This window comes from Thalassophryne amazonica, chromosome 17 (genome assembly GCF_902500255.1).
Source record: "Thalassophryne amazonica chromosome 17, fThaAma1.1, whole genome shotgun sequence".
Classification (NCBI taxonomy): domain Eukaryota; kingdom Metazoa; phylum Chordata; class Actinopteri; order Batrachoidiformes; family Batrachoididae; genus Thalassophryne; species Thalassophryne amazonica.
The window spans coordinates 3,691,341-3,708,033 of NC_047119.1; the positions used below are offsets into that span (position 1 = coordinate 3,691,341).

Below are 16,693 nucleotides of genomic sequence, written 5' to 3' on the forward strand. Positions count from 1 at the left end.
TGTGAAAAAGTTTAGATTTTTGCAAATTTATTAAAAATAAAATGCCAACAAATCACATGTAAGTATATAAGTATACACAGCCTTTGTCATGAAGTTCAAAATTGAGCTCAGGTGCCTCCTGTTCCCACTAATCATGCTTGAGATGTTTCTACAGCTTAATTGGAGTCCACCTGGGGTAAATTAAGTTGCTTGGGCATGATTTGGAAAGACATACACCTCTCTACATATAAGGTCCCACAGTTGACAGTCAGAGCGCAAACCGAGCATGAAGTCAAAGGAATTGTCTGTAGACCTCTGAGAGAGGATTGTCTCAAGGCACAAATCTGGGGAAGGGAACAGAAACATTTCTGCTGCTTTGAAGGTCCTAATGAGCACAGTGGCCTCCATCATCTGTAAATGGAAGAAGTTCAGATCCACCAGGACTCTTCCTAGAGCTGGACGCCCGTCTAAACTGAGTGATCGGGGTAGAAGGTCCTTAGTCAGGGAGGTGACCAAGAACCCGATGGTCACTCTGTCAGACCTCCAGCATTCTTCTGTGGAGAGAGGAGAACCTTCCAGAAGCAATCCACCAATCAGGCCTGTATGGTAGAGTGTCCAGATGGAAGCCACTCCTTAGTAAAAGGCACATGGCAGCCCACCTGGAGTTTGACGAAAGGCACCTGAAGGACTCTCAGACCAGGAGAAACATAATTTTCTGGTCTGATGAGACAAAGATTGAACTCTTTGGCATCATGTTTGGAGGAAACCAGGCACCATCCCTACAGTGAAGCATGGTTGTGGCAGCATCATGCTGTGGGGATGTTTTTCAGCAGCAGGAACTGGGAGAGTCAGGATTGAGGGAAAGATGAATGCAGCAATGTACAGAGACGTCCTGGATGAAAACCTGCTCCAGAGTGCTCTTGACCTCAGACTGGGGCGACGGTTCATCTTTCAGCAGGACATTGACCTAAGCACACAGTCAATATATCAAAGGAGTGGCTTCAGGACACTCTGTGAATGTCCTTGAGTGGCCCAGCCAGAGTCCAGACCCGAATCCGATTGAACATCTCTGGAGAGATCTGAAAATGTCTGTGCACCGATGCTCCCCATCCAACCTGATGGAGCTTGAGAGGTGCTGCAAGGAGGAATGGACCAAACTGCCCAAATATAGGTGCAACAAGGTTGTGGTATCATATCCAAGAAGACTTGAGGCTGGAATTGCTGCCAAAACGTGCATCAACAAAGAACAAAGGGTGTGAATACTTATGGACGCGTGGTTTCTTAGCTTTTTATTCTTTGATAAATTTGCAAAAATTTTAAATTTCAAAGAAGGCTGTAAAAGTCACTCCCTTCGGCTGCTCCCTTGTCTTTTTCACTCTGGGTCGCCACAGCAGATCCGATATGGATTTCCATGTTGTATTGGCACAAGTTTTATGCCGGATGATCTTCCTGATGCAACTCCACATTACATGGAGAACGTGCCAGGGTGGGGTTTTAACCGGGAACCTTCTCCAATGAAACCAAACACCCTAACCACTGTGGCACCACATAACAAAATGTGGAAAAAGTGAAGTGTTGGGAAAACTTTGACGGATGTGCTGTATTAATATGCTTCAGTTTAAAAGCTGTTCTCAAGTTTCTTTTAAATTTCAGTAGCATCTTGGGTAAATTAACCATGTGAAAAGCTGATTGTCAATTAAACACAGTCATCAGATGGGAAGAGTAAAGTGTGTTTTTAATTATCTGTTTATAATGAGGACACCAAATCAAGTATTAGAGAGAGGGAAAAAAACAGCCTCCATCATTGTCTGACATGAACTCAACATGAAAACGTGTCTTTGTGGCAGTAAAACCTGAGTAGATTCTATAAAAAGACAAATGCATCAAAAAGAATACTTTGACATTACTGTGCCAGTATGGAGCTATGATCAGATTTTCAGGTCATTATAGATTAAAGATCATTTTAATTTGTTTGTAATGGGGTGGGGGGGGGGGGGCATGGGAGTGATAAGTTATTAGCAAAGCCATGTATGAACGTGTGTGCGCGCACACACACACACACACTCTTGAGGTCCACACGACCGTCGCTTGCATGTTTACAGAGTTGGGATGTTTCTCCACTGTTGTCTCAGATTGATGACATCACTGCGCCTGCAGGGTCACACATCTCACCTTCTTACCCCCTCTGCTTTTTTTTAACACTTTCTCTTCCCCCGTTTTAAAACAGTTGCTCTGTATTTCGTCATGTCCTTGTGTCTTCTGTGTTGTTCCTCCCTTGTTGTCCTCGTTGGTGGCCCCTCCCCCATCCACATTCACGTCCTCAGTCTTTCACTTTTTCTTCGCTTCAGCCGTGTTTGTTCTGTAATCCTGCGCTGCTCCTCAACACGGTGATTGTCTGCCATTTATCATGTGGATGATCTTGTTTTCCACATCACATCACTGAAGTGATGAAAAGTATCTTGCTGTAATGACTGAACGCCAGAGCAGTAAAGGATTGTGGTGCTTCTTGCTGCAGTGCATTGTGGGATATGATGTTTTCTGACTGTGTGTGTGTGTGTGCAGGAGCGCTGTGGATCTGCATCGTGCTGAACCCTCAGTGTCACCAGGAGCAGAAGGCACTGTGGCTCCAGCAGCTCCACAGGTGGAGCAGCATGGACGTCTGCCCCCTGGAGGATGGTAACCGTGGCACCGAGCTGACCAACGGCACGAGCGCTCCTGGCAGCTCCGGTGAGAGAACGCCGAGTCTGCTTACTCTCTATCCAAACACCTTTGTCTGCTGCTCCGCTGTGTTTCTCCTGCAGCGCCTCCTCATCCTTAGCTTCTCCTCCGCTGTGTTTCTCCTGCAGCGCCTCCTCATCCTTAGCTTCTCCTCCACTGTGTTTCTCCTGCAGCGCCTCCTCATCCTTAGCTGCTCCTCTCCTGTGTTTCTCCTGCAGCGCCTCCTCATCCTTAGCTGCTCCTCTGCTGTTTCTCCTGCAGCGCCTCCTCATCCTTAGCTGCTCCTCCGCTGTTTCTCCTGCAGCGCCTCCTCATCCTTAGCTGCTCCTCTGCTGTTTCTCCTGCAGCGCCTCCTCATCCTTAGCTGCTCCTCCGCTGTGTTTCTCCTGCAGCGCCTCCTCATCCTTAGCTGCTCCTCTCCTGTGTTTCTCCTGCAGCGCCTCCTCATCCTTAGCTGCTCCTCTGCTGTTTCTCCTGCAGCGCCTCCTCATCCTTAGCTGCTCCTCCGCTGTTTCTCCTGCAGCGCCTCCTCATCCTTAGCTGCTCCTCTGCTGTTTCTCCTGCAGCGCCTCCTCATCCTTAGCTTCTCCTCCGCTGTGTTTCTCCTGCAGCGCCTCCTCATCCTTAGCTGCTCCTCTCCTGTGTTTCTCCTGCAGCGCCTCCTCATCCTTAGCTGCTCCTCTGCTGTTTCTCCTGCTGTGCCTCCTCATCCTTAGCTGCTCCTCCGCTGTTTCTCCTGCAGCGCCTCCTCATCCTTAGCTGCTCCTCTGCTGTTTCTCCTGCAGCGCCTCCTCATCCTTAGCTGCTCCTCTGCTGTTTCTCCTGCAGCGCCTCCTCATCCTTAGCTGCTCCTCCGCTGTGTTTCTCCTGCAGCGCCTCCTCATCCTTAGCTTCTCCTCTGCTGTGTTTCTCCTGCAGCGCCTCCTCATCCTTAGCTTCTCCTCCGCTGTGTTTCTCCTGCAGCGCCTCCTCCGGCTGCTGTTTTAACTCTGTTGTGCCTCCTCTCTCCTCCCACCCTGCTGTCTTTTTAATCAGCGCTCCTCCTTTGGTGCCTCAGAGCCTTATTACCTTTTTAATGCAGCTAATTGAATGAGCCCAATAACCCAGTCAAGGTCCTGCAGCATTTCTTCTGCTTCTTCCTGCTCTCTCCTCCTGCACTCTCTTTCTCCACGCTCTTCCATTAAATCACAAAAACCCGGACACATGAACATTTCCATTAGTCCCGAATAAAAATGTTGGAAAGACACTTGCTCTGGTTATCACACCTCAGTCATGGCACGACATTGTTATATGGTGTTGATTTTGTTTTTTTTCCTCTCATGCAGCTACAACGTGAGTTTTAAAATGTGTCTTTTCTTGTAGAGTCACTGACTCCGCCCCACAGGACCGTGTTCACGCGGGCGGTTGAAGCCTGCGACCTGCACTGGGACGATCTCCACCTGCAGCGAATTATCACAGAGGACTACTACACCAACCATGGTTACTATGACAACCATGACAGCTCCATCTTTGATGCCAGAGGACGGCCCCTGTGGCACGGTGAGGGGGGGCATGTGGTCAGAGGGGAGACAAATTAAATTAATAAGACTAATAGAGGTACAAATTGACACGTCTGTTCCTCTTCTTCCATCACATTCCCCACAGAGCACGTGCCCACTGCATGTGCACGAGCCGACGCTCTGAGGTCCCACGGTTACTCCAGGGAAGCCCTCCGATTGGCCGTCGCAATCGCTAATGCACTGAGGAGACAACAGCAGAAACAGCTGGAGTTCTTCTGCACACACAAGAAAGGTCATTTGATCCTCTTTTGTTCTGTGCAGAATAGTAAGTTTATAACAGAGCGTCACATGTTTATTAAAAATACAAAACATGGCTCTGTTTTGATGAAGCTTTGAATCCTGAAACCATCAAGATTAATGTGTGATTATATAACAGCTGAATAGATCCCTGTCATTTGATTGGTGGTTTAATGTCATGGGGTATTCATCATTTGTCCCAGTTGCCATTGTGCTCCATTTAGCGTGTAATTTTGGTTCCACTTAACGTGCAAATTTGGTTCCACTTAGTGCGAAAATTTGGTTCCACGTAGCACGCAATTTTGGTTCCACGTAGCACGCAATTTTGGTTCCATTTAGTGTGCATTTTTGGTTTCATTTAGTGTGCAAATTTGGTTCCACGTAGCACGTGAATTTGGTTCCACGTAGTGCGCAAATTTGGTTCCACGTAGCACGCAATTTTGGTTCCATTTAGTGTGCAATTTTGGTTTCATTTAGTGCTCAAATTTGGTTCCACGTAGCACGCAATTTTGGTTCCACCTAGCACGCAATTTTGGTTCCACCTAGCACGCAATTTTGGTTCCATTTAGTGTGCATTTTTGGTTTCATTTAGTGCTCAAATTTGGTTCCACGTAGCGCGCAAATTTGGTTCCACGTAGCACGCAATTTTAGTTCCATTTAGTGTGCAATTTTGGTTCCACGTAGCGCGCTAATTTGGTTCCACGTAGTGTGCAAATTTGGTTCCATTTAGTGCGCAATTTTGGTTCCATTTACTGCGCAATTTTGGTTCCATTTAGTGCGCAATTGTGGTTCCACATAGCATGAAAATTGTGTTCCATTTAGCATGTAATTTTGGTTCCATTTAGTGTGCAATTTTGGTTCCATTTAAATCAAATCAATTTCATTTATATAGCGCCAAATCACAACAAACAGTTGCCCCAAGGCGCTTCATATTGCAAGGCAAAGCCATACAATAATTACAGAAAAACCCCAACTGTCAAAACGACCCCCTGTGAGCAAGCACTTGGTGACAGTGGGAAGGAAAACCTCCCTTTTAACAGGAAGAAACCTCCAGCAGAACCAGCCTCAGGGAGTGGCAGTCTTCTGCTGGGACTGGTTGGGGCTGAGGGAGAGAACCAGGAAAAAGACATGCTGTGGAGGGGAGCAGGATTTACTGTGCAATATCAAATTTTTAGGCATTATATAAAACAAATAATGATTTTTTTTTTTTCCATTCGTTCAGTGGAGAGTATTTCATGAAGTGAATGATGGATTGTTCCATCTTTCACCTCATGAAATATTTGTACCATTGCGCTCATAAACATTCGTTATTCATTGCAGAAAAATGCACTTGGAGAGATTTTTTTTTTTTTCTTTCTTCAAGGATTGGTGCATCAGTTTTTATTTATTTATTTATTTCATTCTTTCCCAGTGCACGTTTGGTAGCCACCAACGTCACGGCTGCTTGATCAGTGTCTTGATGATGTACGTCGGGGGCGAGGCAGTCAATTTAAACATAAGTGTGCGCGCGTCCTGTGTGACGCTCTAACGCAGCACTGTGTAAATACAAGTGTCCACGTGTTTCTGTGCTACTGCAGAGCTGCTCCATAACGATGTGACGTCCATCACCAACCTGGAGGGTTGGGTGGGCCACTCTCTGGACCCTATCGGAACACTTTTCAAGACTCTTCTGGAGATAGGACGGGGCTTTGAGGACGGAGCAGCCACCCCACTCGACTTCTCAGGTACACACACACACACACACTTTGGTGGATATGCTTCAGTCTCAAACATTTACACTACAGTGACTGTGCCCTCCTGTCGGAGGTGTTGGCCCTCAGATTGTAATCGACAGTGATGACACAGACATGCTGATTGGCCCCCAGTCATCCTCCAATAACAGCTCATGAATAAGAAATGCAGGAGCAGCGCTCCAATTAAAATGCATTAATTATGCAGAGAGCTCAGCTAAATGAATTTCACATAATGTAGCTCCAAAGGATGGTCACATGACCCCGTCTGAATAAGTGACAGCGTGTTGAAATGGCTACAAGGAGCACACCGTGGTGAAAGATTTTAATTAGGATTTGTAGCCCTGTGCTATTTTCATGTGTGTGTGTGTGTGTGTGTGTGTGTGTGTGTGTGTGTGTGTGTGTGTGTGTGTGTGTGTGTTCATTAGGGACGATTAACACTCCTGGGATGAACTGTGAGGTCTGCCAAGACATCATTAAACCATTAAAATACACGATTACCGTCCTCAGGAGGATAGATTCTCTGAAAAAGAACACCAGAAAGTGCTGATTTGTCAATACTTGGATCGATAATTAACCCAAAGGGACAGTTGTTCCACTAATTGATCTCTGGCTCTGTTCTTTCCTCAACTCACTAGGTTCAGGCAGGAGGACGGAAAATTGTATTTTCCCAGCACAGCACCTCCTGGAGGAGGGCGAATCCTTTGTGTCACTGGCTGTGGAGACGGCGCTGATTGGCTTAGGCCAGCAGAGGGCGATACCACAGGGCCTGTACGCTCAGGAGAAAATCTATTCCAGCGAGGAGCAGCTCCTGGCTAAGCTTCAGGAAGTGGAGCTAGACGCAACTTTGGTGAACATCATCTGCAAGCAAGCGGTGTTCCTGCTGGAGGGTGAGAGAGATACAGACACAATGTTAGATTTTCTTTTTTTTCCCCCAAACATCCATTTCATTTTCTAAACCTGTTTATTACAATTTAGGCTCATGGGGGTGGAGCCTATTACAGCTGTCACAGGGTGAGAGGCGGGGTGCATCCCTGGACACGCCCCCAGTCTGTCAAAGGGCTGATGCATATAGACAGACAAATTTTAATATTATGATTAACATTTAGAAGTCTGGTATGGTGGATTTCTGCCCTTTTAAACGTGTGAATGCTCTCAGTGCTTCATCCCGTCGCATTGTTTTTGTTAATATCTCAGCAGATTGATGCATGTTATGAGCAAATACTTAAAATTATGGTAATTAAGTAAGTAAAATGTACTTTTATTTATTCTTGTATATCAATCAATAAATCAATTTTTTTATATAGCGCCAAATCACAACAAACAGTTGCCCCAAGGCGCTTTATATTGTAAGGCAAGGCCATACAATAATTATGTAAAACCCCAACGGTCAAAACGACCCCCTGTGAGCAAGCACTTGGCTACAGTGGGAAGGAAAAACTCCCTTTTAACAGGAAGAAACCTCCAGCAGAACCAGGCTCAGGGAGGGGCAGTCTTCTGCTGGGACTGGTTGGGGCTGAGGGAGAGAACTAGGAATGCAGAGTGGTGCATACAGAGCAAAAAGAGAAAGAAACACTCAGTGCATCATGGGAACCCCCCAGCAGTCTAAGTCTATAGCAGCATAACTAAGGGATGGTTCAGGGTCACCTGATCCAGCCCTAACTATAAGCTTTAGCAAAAAGGAAAGTTTTGCACTACAGCAATTGTTTGCAGCAATTAAAAACTGTATAAGTCTCTAAATTCAACATGTTTTTTTTCCCAGTATGCTGTAAGACCTTTAATACTAATCAGCGTTTTTTGGGATTTTCCTTTTTCTACTGTCAAGATATAATCTGTTCCTTTATGAAGTGACGTCACAGCCAGCTGAATGATGCTGCTCACTGAGATGGTTTTTATTGTTGTTCTCCTTGTGATTTGTCTCCATTCTGTTGACTGTTGTTCTGACTGTGCTTGTGTGTTGGGTCCAGCTGGTCCTTACAGCGGTCTGGGAGAACTACCCCACAGAGAAAGCGTCCCCATGCACACCTTTGCCAAGTATCTCTTCACCACTCTGCTACCTCACAATGCCGAACTAGCGTATAAAATTGCACTGCGAGCCATGAGGTGAGTGGAGCCCAAAACCTCTTTAAGATGCTTCTCCTTTTTCTTTCCCATCCGTCAGTCAGACACCAAGTAATGAGGAGCGGATGGAGAGTGGGACTCGTGTAAATGCAGAGTCGCTGCACTGGATCACACGAAGCCTTCAAGTCACGTGTTTGACTGGTGTGAGACAGAGACAAAGGGAAAAAAGAACAGGGCAGATTTAAGAGCTACATGGGACATTGTTTAATGACAAAACCCCTTCCTGCTGGATTTTCACTAAATAATTCAGCACTGATGAAAATGAGTTTTATACAACGTGTGAATAATAAATCTGTGGTATTACTTTTGTCCCTCAGTGCTGTGGGCTTTGAGAAACTTCCTTCAGCCCAAATTGAAGCCCTTTGATTTTTATGTTATGTAAGTCTTTGTATTCTGTGACGCCTTAAACTCAGATTACTGCTGAGTGTGAAGATCCTGAAGCACATTATGACAGCAGCTGTAGAGGAGATTTGTGAGTGCGTGCAAGCTGATACTCTATAAACCTGCTGTGCCTGCGGCAGAGGTCCACCTGTGTTTAGGTGTGCAGGTGCACACACACACACACACACACACACACACACAGGCGATTGATTTAACACTGCTCTGTGATATCTTCTTACACTCAGAGTGGACAGACAGATTCCTGTGTGTTTGTATTCCAGTCTTCTTCTCTGCTTCATTCTTTGTCCAGTAATGAACTAATGAACTTCCTCACCCACGTGTGCACAGGTTTCCCATCCTGGAGTTCCCCTCCCCGCACTCCGGTGACTCATCGAGGCCACAGCGCTTCCGGCGCTGGTGCACCATCAGCCACATGGAAACCCAGCAGTGTGAACTAGCATCCACCGTGCTCACTGCTGCCAAAGGTACGGCAGCGACACGACAAGATGCTTATGTTTCTCCAAAGGTGCCGCGTTACCACGCAGAGAACAACAATGCCTTCATTTCAAAGAGAGAGCAGAAACTAACAAGGACCATCTGTTTCACTTGGCCGCGAATAATCAGGTTACAATCAAGATGGCTTCTAGCTACACATCTACACTCGCTACAGTCAAAACAGACGCGTGATAATGGGTAATGCAAGTATGGACCAATAAATGGACTCAGACTCCTTCACTCTTGTTGTCCATTCAGCTGCTCCAGTTTTGTGTTCGGGGTCGCCACAGCGGATACAACCAGATCTGCATTGATATTTGGCACAAGTTTTACGCTGGATGCCCTTCCTGACACAACTCCAGTGTTACCTGGAGACACACACACAGCCGTTGGTGTTCCAAAGAGGTCTCCCATCCAAGTACTAACCAGGTCCCGCACATCTTAGCTTCTGAGATCTGACGGGATCAGGCTGACACAGAGAAGATCAGCTGCAGACTCCTTCACTCTTGAGGGAGGATATTCCAGTTCCAACCAAGTCACCTGCTGGCATTGACCTGAGCAGACGTCAATGTATTTACCCACAGTCCTCTCCGGTCTGGCTGTGGACGCTACCTGCACAGGATGGGCCTGTCCAACAATAAATTTTGCAAATGTGGGGAAGAACAAACTGCGTCTCACATCCTACAGAGACACCCAATTCATTGCCTGAGTGGGGATATGATCTCTGTAGATGACACCTTCAGAGAGTGGATCTCTTTGTCGATAATTGATATCTGACATTCTCATATGCATAAATAAATAAACCACATAGGCTCAAACCTTCTTAGGAATATAATAAAAACATGGCTAGAACGGCATGTCCGGGATGTATTCCTGAAGCTCCCGGCCAAGCTTCAGGAAGTGGAGTGAGATGCAACTTTGGTGAACATCATCTGCAAACAAGCACGCAGTGTTCCTGCTGGAGGGCGAGGAAGATACAGACAAGAGGGACATGTTCCGGATATGTCCTTCTTGTTTTTCAGGTACTCTGACATGCTATTCTGGTATAATATCCACTGTGCAAACTGCTTTTGGTCACAAGTGAGAACCATCCAGGTAATTTGTGCATCCAGATCTCCCTGAAAATAGCCAGTAATCACCTGCAGCCACGTGTTACGTAGGTCCTCTCTTGGCTTCATTCAGTTTCTGGGGTCATTGGAAATGATGCAAATCCGTCTCTGGAAAATTCGTCACATAGTCGTAGTTTGGCAGTTGACGTTCCTTTAAGGTGCAGGTAACAGGCCTCATCCCTGTCTGTGTAACTGAACATTCAGTCATGTTTGTAGGTGTTTGGACACTGACACAGTTTCTGTAATTTAGCCTCTGTGCACCACCACAAAATAGAGGTTCAGCTAAATAGTTGTTCAGCTAAAATATTATGTTACCAATTTAGGAATTATCGCCATTTATACAGATACAACTTTATTCTTACAACATTTACACGGGCTTGTGTGCATATCAGTGGCAGGCACAGTTCCGCTAATCTGCTAACCACTAATTAGCAAAGCTAACTTTTTTGTTAGCAGATTAGCTATTCAGCTAACTTTGAAAACATTAGTGGACCACTTAGCTTCCGCTGAATTTAGTTAGGCTAACTTTCACTCTGCTAACATTTTTTTTTTTTTAGGCATAGTGAGTAAAGCTTAATGGTCAAAAACATTTGTAAACACTAACATCCTACATGTTAGCCCCGTCTGTTGCATGTTTTGCAACAGTCAGACCACTGTGAGCAGATATCTTTTAAAGTAATGCGCTAATTCTGGAGGTTTCAGCGTTAACTGACACGCACCAAAAGGCATTATGGGAAAGAGTCTCAATTACCCCCCCCCCTGTAAAAAAATGCACAGAACACTGCCATCTACTGGATGGGAGTGTGAATAGTGACCATTGATTGTGTATGTATGTGTATATGACAATTTATTAGGTACACCTTGTTAGTACCGGGTTGGAACTGCACTAATACTTCTGGGCATCGATTCAACAAGGTGTTAGAAACATTCCTCAGAGATGCTGGTCCATACTGACATGATGGCATCATGCAGTCGTCCATTCAACCAGTCTGTCCGTTCGCCTCTGACATCAACAAGGCATTTTCATCCACACAACTGCCGCTCAAAGTTGCCTGGAATTGACTCTGAAGGAGTTCTAAGCTGCTGTGGTTTCAGGATGGATCTCAGGATCCAAGCCTGGTTTCTCTTCCCTGACAGAGTGACTGTATTGTGACAGTACTTAATTTTCCTACTTTTTCAGTTGCGTTCATCACATAACCTCCGTCCCTCCTCTATTGGTTGTTGAAAATCATTCTTTGGAGCCTGGCAGAGCTTTCCCATGTTTTCACTGTATTTATTTGCTGCTCTTGTGTTTGTGACATTGACAGGCAGCTCTGCAAAGCTGAACATGGTGCTGGACTCCATCCAGAAGAACATCCACTCCTCATCATACATCTTCAAATTGGCCCAGGATGCTTTCAAAATCGCCACTCTTGTGGAGAACCTGCCAGACATGTCAATGCTCAAAGTCTCGCTGGAGCTGGGCCTTCAGGTAACAGACATTCATCCATGCGCACACGCGCGCACGCAGTCCCATAAGGCAAACTTCAGAGTGATTCCTCTTCTTTGTGCAGCTGATGAGAATGACTCGGTCGACTTTGAACTGGCGGAGGAGAGACATGGTGCGATGGTTGGTCACTTGCGCTACTGAAGTTGGTGAGTTTTTCTCACAAAAAGCATTTTTAAATCACTTCAAACTATGTTACAACATTACTGAGAAGTGCAAAACCAGCTTCAGGAGGTTATCAGCGGTGCTGCTGTCTTCAGTACAGATGGTGGTCTGTGCTGATTAAGCGGCCCCAGTGTTTTAGTCTCAGTACTGAAGTGTCATGGCTGGGTCCCTGAAGTGGACGGGACATTATGTCCTGAGGAACAGAGCTCGGTCAGGGGAACCCCCCCCCCCCCCCCCCCAAAAAAAGTTTCTTCTGCATTGAGTTGGCTTGAATTGATTCATTGACAACTTTCCACAGCATCAAACTACCGATTTTCAACACTGTTGGTGGAGTGTTATTTGAATAACACAAATAAAGATAAATGATGAACATTTGAAGATTAAGAAATATACAATCCTCTGTGGCCTCGACGAAATGAAAGAAACTAACAACCTCATTCAGGAAAATATGCAACTTAAACCAAACCGTCATGCATATAAGGTTTTTCCCTGCAGCCGTCACATATGGTTGGTTTAATCAGATCTAAATCAGTTTATTGTCCATTCAGTCAATTCTCCACAGGCAGAATGTTCTGCACACGCTCACCACGTATGTAATGACATACGTTCAACAATGTACTCAAGGTACTTTTTGGATGGTTAAATGCCTGAAAGTCCCTCAGTTTTTCACTTGAAAGAATTCGGGAAGTGACTCCAGATTTGTATCACCAGTCCCTGTTTTGCAGTCTGGTCCAAGGGCTAGAAAGAGATGAAAGTTAAAAAAAAAAAGAAAAAAAAAAAGCACATGACCTCTTTAAAATCTCTACGTATTTAGCTTGAGCAGTGAGACACAGCAGGAGCTGCTTTGTGCACGTGTCTGAATAGCCATATAATAGTCCTGTAGATTTGGCATCACCTACTTGTGGTGGTGAGATAGAGCCACGTTGACTTGGTCAAGGTTTCTCAGCCAACTGCTTCACCAAAATGTCATTTAACAGGTCATTAGAAACTAACATCTAGTGGGTATTTGATTTGTAGCACCTCGATTATGATATTAATAGCTGGAGGGGGCACATTTCTGTGGCCACATAGTTCTCAGCAGTATCATAATCATTATCGACAACATTGGTAGACTTAGGCTGTGTCCTGGTTCAGGATCTGCAGCCTTCTAAGGCAGAGTCCCATGAAACGCTTCAGCCCTTCAGACACAACAGAGGCCATAACAAAGGTTTTGGAAATGAGGCAGCGTAGCTCACGGGACATTCTGCAATTACAGTATGAATGTAAACACGAATAGAGTACAGTTTAAAAAGTGGCTGTAAACATTTAGGGCAGTGATTGTGAACACTGGGGGCACAGAGTCAGTGCTGTTAAGGTGCTAAAGGCAAGAGGAGGTATGTTGGGTTGGGTGGGGGGTTGGGGGGCTTGTGTTTATGGAAGTAGGGTGTGTGTGTGTGTATTTGCAGTACATATGGCTCAGGGGAAGAAGCGGTTTGTCAGCCTACTGGTGTGGAACTTTGTTGTCCTGTAGCATCTCCCGGAGGGCAGCAGGTCAAACAGTGTGGGCAGGGTGTGAAGGACCTCCTGTGATGACCTCGGTTCTCCTCAGGCAGCAGGATGTGGCTATGTTTTCCAGGTCTTCTGCTGTGGCGCCTGTGTACCACACACCCAGACTGTATGTCAGTACACTCTCCACTGAGGAGCGATAGAAGTCCAGCAGCAGCTTTGTGTTCAGGTTGTTCTTCCTGAGGACACACAGGAAGTGTAGCCACAGCTGATCCTTCTTAACCAGAGCCGTGTTTTTTAGATGCATTTCAAGGAAGAAGAAGAAGAAGAAAAAAAAAACACCATCATGTATTCAGGCTAATACGGTAAAACAGAACAGAAAAACCCCCAGAACTGAATAATAAATAGAACATGTCACTGGGAATGACGCCATGAGTTTTTATCTTTACTGCTGATTAGCGATGGCTAACTTGAAACACTGCTGCAGAGAGCTGGTGCCAAACGACAGAAAGCAAGAAGTGAAACAAACGCTTCAAAATGTTCAAAGTGAATTCCCCTTCTTGTGTTGAAAGATAATAAAACACAATTGTATGAACCAGGATCACAGTGATTTTGCATTTCATATTTAAAAGCTACAATCAGTACAGGGGCGTCTACGTTGTTTGTTCTATTTTTAGGTAGATGATAGACAGTATAAACTGAATGACTGCCTGCAGCTGCTGGACTGAATGTTGGTGGACTGTTCTGAATTTTGATAAAGAGTGGGTATATCACGTTTTGTTACTGCCCTAAAAATGTTGTTGTTTCACGTATTTAAAGACTTATGAAAAGGCAAGTCACAGGCTGTGAAGCACTGTGTTGTGTGTCTTATCTGGCCCTCAGTCCTCCAGTTTGGCACACTGGTTTAATAACATGCCTAACGGGAAAGGGGACCACGGTTGATCTTTAGCAGGGAAACGAGTACATCCATCAGGTTGGACTCTCCGACTAACTCGTGTGCTTTCGTCCCTCTCCAGGTGTGTTTGCACTTGATGATATCATGCAGAACTGGTTCAATCTCTTCACTCCTTCTGAGGCCACCAGCATCGTGGCCACCACAGTCTTGTCCAATAGCACCATCATCCGTTTGCATCTGGACCGCCATCAGCGAGAGAAACTGGCCATTTCCGCCCGCACCATGGCCCTGCAGTGCGCCATGAAGGACCCACAAAACTGTGCACTTTCAGCGCTGATGCTCTGCGAGAAGGACTGCGTGGCCTTTGAGACGGCCTTTCACATTATACTGGAGGCAGCTGCCACAGGATTGCACTACACGCAACTGTTTGTGATTGCGCGCTACATGGAGGATCTTGGGTTTCCCATGAGGGCATATAAACTGGCCACCGCCGCGCTACCTCACATTAACCTCAGCTACAACCAAGACACGCACCCGGCGATCAACGATGTGGTGTGGGTGTGCATGCTCAGTCACTCGCTGGGCAAAGACGAGCTGGCGACTGTTATCCCCCTGGTGGTAAAGAACGTGAAATGCGCCACCGTCCTGTCGGATGTTTTGCAGCGGTGCGCACTAACGCCGCAAGGGCAGGGTCCGGTGATCAGTCGCAGGAACTCTGGGAAGCTGATGCCTCTGCACAAAGGTCCGCTCAGGGAGCTGCTGGACGCAACAATCGAGGCCTACATCAACACGACGCACTCTCGGCTGACGCACATCAGCCCGCGCCACTACGGTAAATTGATTGAGTTCCTCAGCAGAGCCAGAGACACGTTTCTGATGACGCACGAGGGACACGTCCAGTTCATGCAGTTCATAGACAATCTGAAACAGATTTACAAGGGAAAGAAGAAACTCATGATGCTCATCCGTGAGAGGTTTGGCTAAAGGAGGGTCAGAAGACCAAAAATCAGCTGTTTACTTGAGTCTCCTCTTTATCCTTTCTAACTTGAAGTAAAAAAGCCAACTGGAACTTTAAAATATTTAGGACTCACGCACAGGATATTCTGAAGGAAAATCATCCATATAGAAGGTGATGTTCAGGTCCGGTCCTCTGGCAGTGAATTTGTGCACGCTGCCCTTCTGCTTAGTGGAAAGTTGAGTACCCCACATCAATTGTACTGAACTGCATCAGGTGATATGGGAAAAAAAAAAAAAAAACATTTTAAAGGGTAAATTTAGTTTAAAACTGGAGACAGAGAAAATCAAATGGTCTGTAAACTCTTAACACTTGGTATTGTTTAGACAAACTTTCATCTCACCTCTGTGAAAGTTTGTCTTTCCCTTTACACATGTAAATGTCCACGTTGCTCAACGTCCCCGCTGTGATTAATATTCAGCGCCTCAAAAAGAAGGAGCTTTAAACCAAATGGAGCACATCCATCCGAAGTAACATGTACCTCTTTTTAAGGATCTGGCTTTACAGCGCCCCCCAGTGTTCATCACACATACCAAACATCCAGTGTGATCGTTTTATGCAACACATTTTTCACGAGATACAAAAACAAAGTGTGCTTGTGGAATCATGGCAGCTGTCAATGTGCATTCTCAGGGATTTCTCTAGAAAAACTCACAAAAGAGAAAAAAAAAAGTTTTATTGTCCTGTATATATGAAAGTATATGTCTGAATACTGATAAATGTATATGTCAACTAATTTATGACACAATATGCTATGTAAGGCACAATACTTGAAGCTGCAGTACCTTTTCCCCCACTTTGGAACAAACATATCACACGGATGTTATGGAAGCTCATTTCTGCCATAGAAACAGAAACATGGAGTTTTATGGTGAGAAAATTACAAAAAAAGAAGAAATTATCTTGTGTTATGTCAAACTTATGACTTTAAGCCATAATTATGTGATTTTAAAAAGGGGAAGACATACTGAGCTATGGTTTACAAAGCTTATTTTTTTATTCATAATTATTTGTCGTTATTTTATCCTTTTAACATAATTGTGGCTTAAAAAGTTTTTTTTATCTATCTGTGAATGAAAAAGTTTAAAATTTGGCTTCTAATCTCAGTTTTGAGTGTTTATTTGTTGTTTTTTTTCCCCCACACGTTTTCATACTATTTAATAGCATCCATGGCCATGAAGGCAAAAGGACCGTGGTGCTCTTACCTTAGACCCCAATGACCTTCTGGTTGACCTTGTCAGGGCAGTTCTACAATCCACTTACGTGAGTGTGTAGTATAACCCCATTTGGTCCAAACAGAGTTAAACATTTAGTTACT

General features: G+C 45.2%; 1 protein-coding gene across 1 annotated transcript in view; it reads left to right on the forward strand.

The window, feature by feature from the left end:
- zswim6 (zinc finger, SWIM-type containing 6) overlaps nt 1-16,147 on the forward strand; it is a 32,552-nt gene extending 16,405 nt beyond the window's left edge. The window contains exons 6-15 of the mRNA XM_034192968.1: nt 2,542-2,706; nt 4,060-4,236; nt 4,342-4,488; nt 6,071-6,217; nt 6,862-7,113; nt 8,191-8,326; nt 9,074-9,210; nt 11,637-11,800; nt 11,883-11,964; nt 14,482-16,147. Coding sequence (XP_034048859.1) covers nt 2,542-2,706; nt 4,060-4,236; nt 4,342-4,488; nt 6,071-6,217; nt 6,862-7,113; nt 8,191-8,326; nt 9,074-9,210; nt 11,637-11,800; nt 11,883-11,964; nt 14,482-15,344 — 2,270 coding nt within the window. The 3' untranslated portion in view covers nt 15,345-16,147. The remainder of the gene's footprint in view (nt 1-2,541; nt 2,707-4,059; nt 4,237-4,341; nt 4,489-6,070; nt 6,218-6,861; nt 7,114-8,190; nt 8,327-9,073; nt 9,211-11,636; nt 11,801-11,882; nt 11,965-14,481) is intronic.
- The last annotated feature ends 546 nt before the right edge of the window (nt 16,148-16,693 follow it).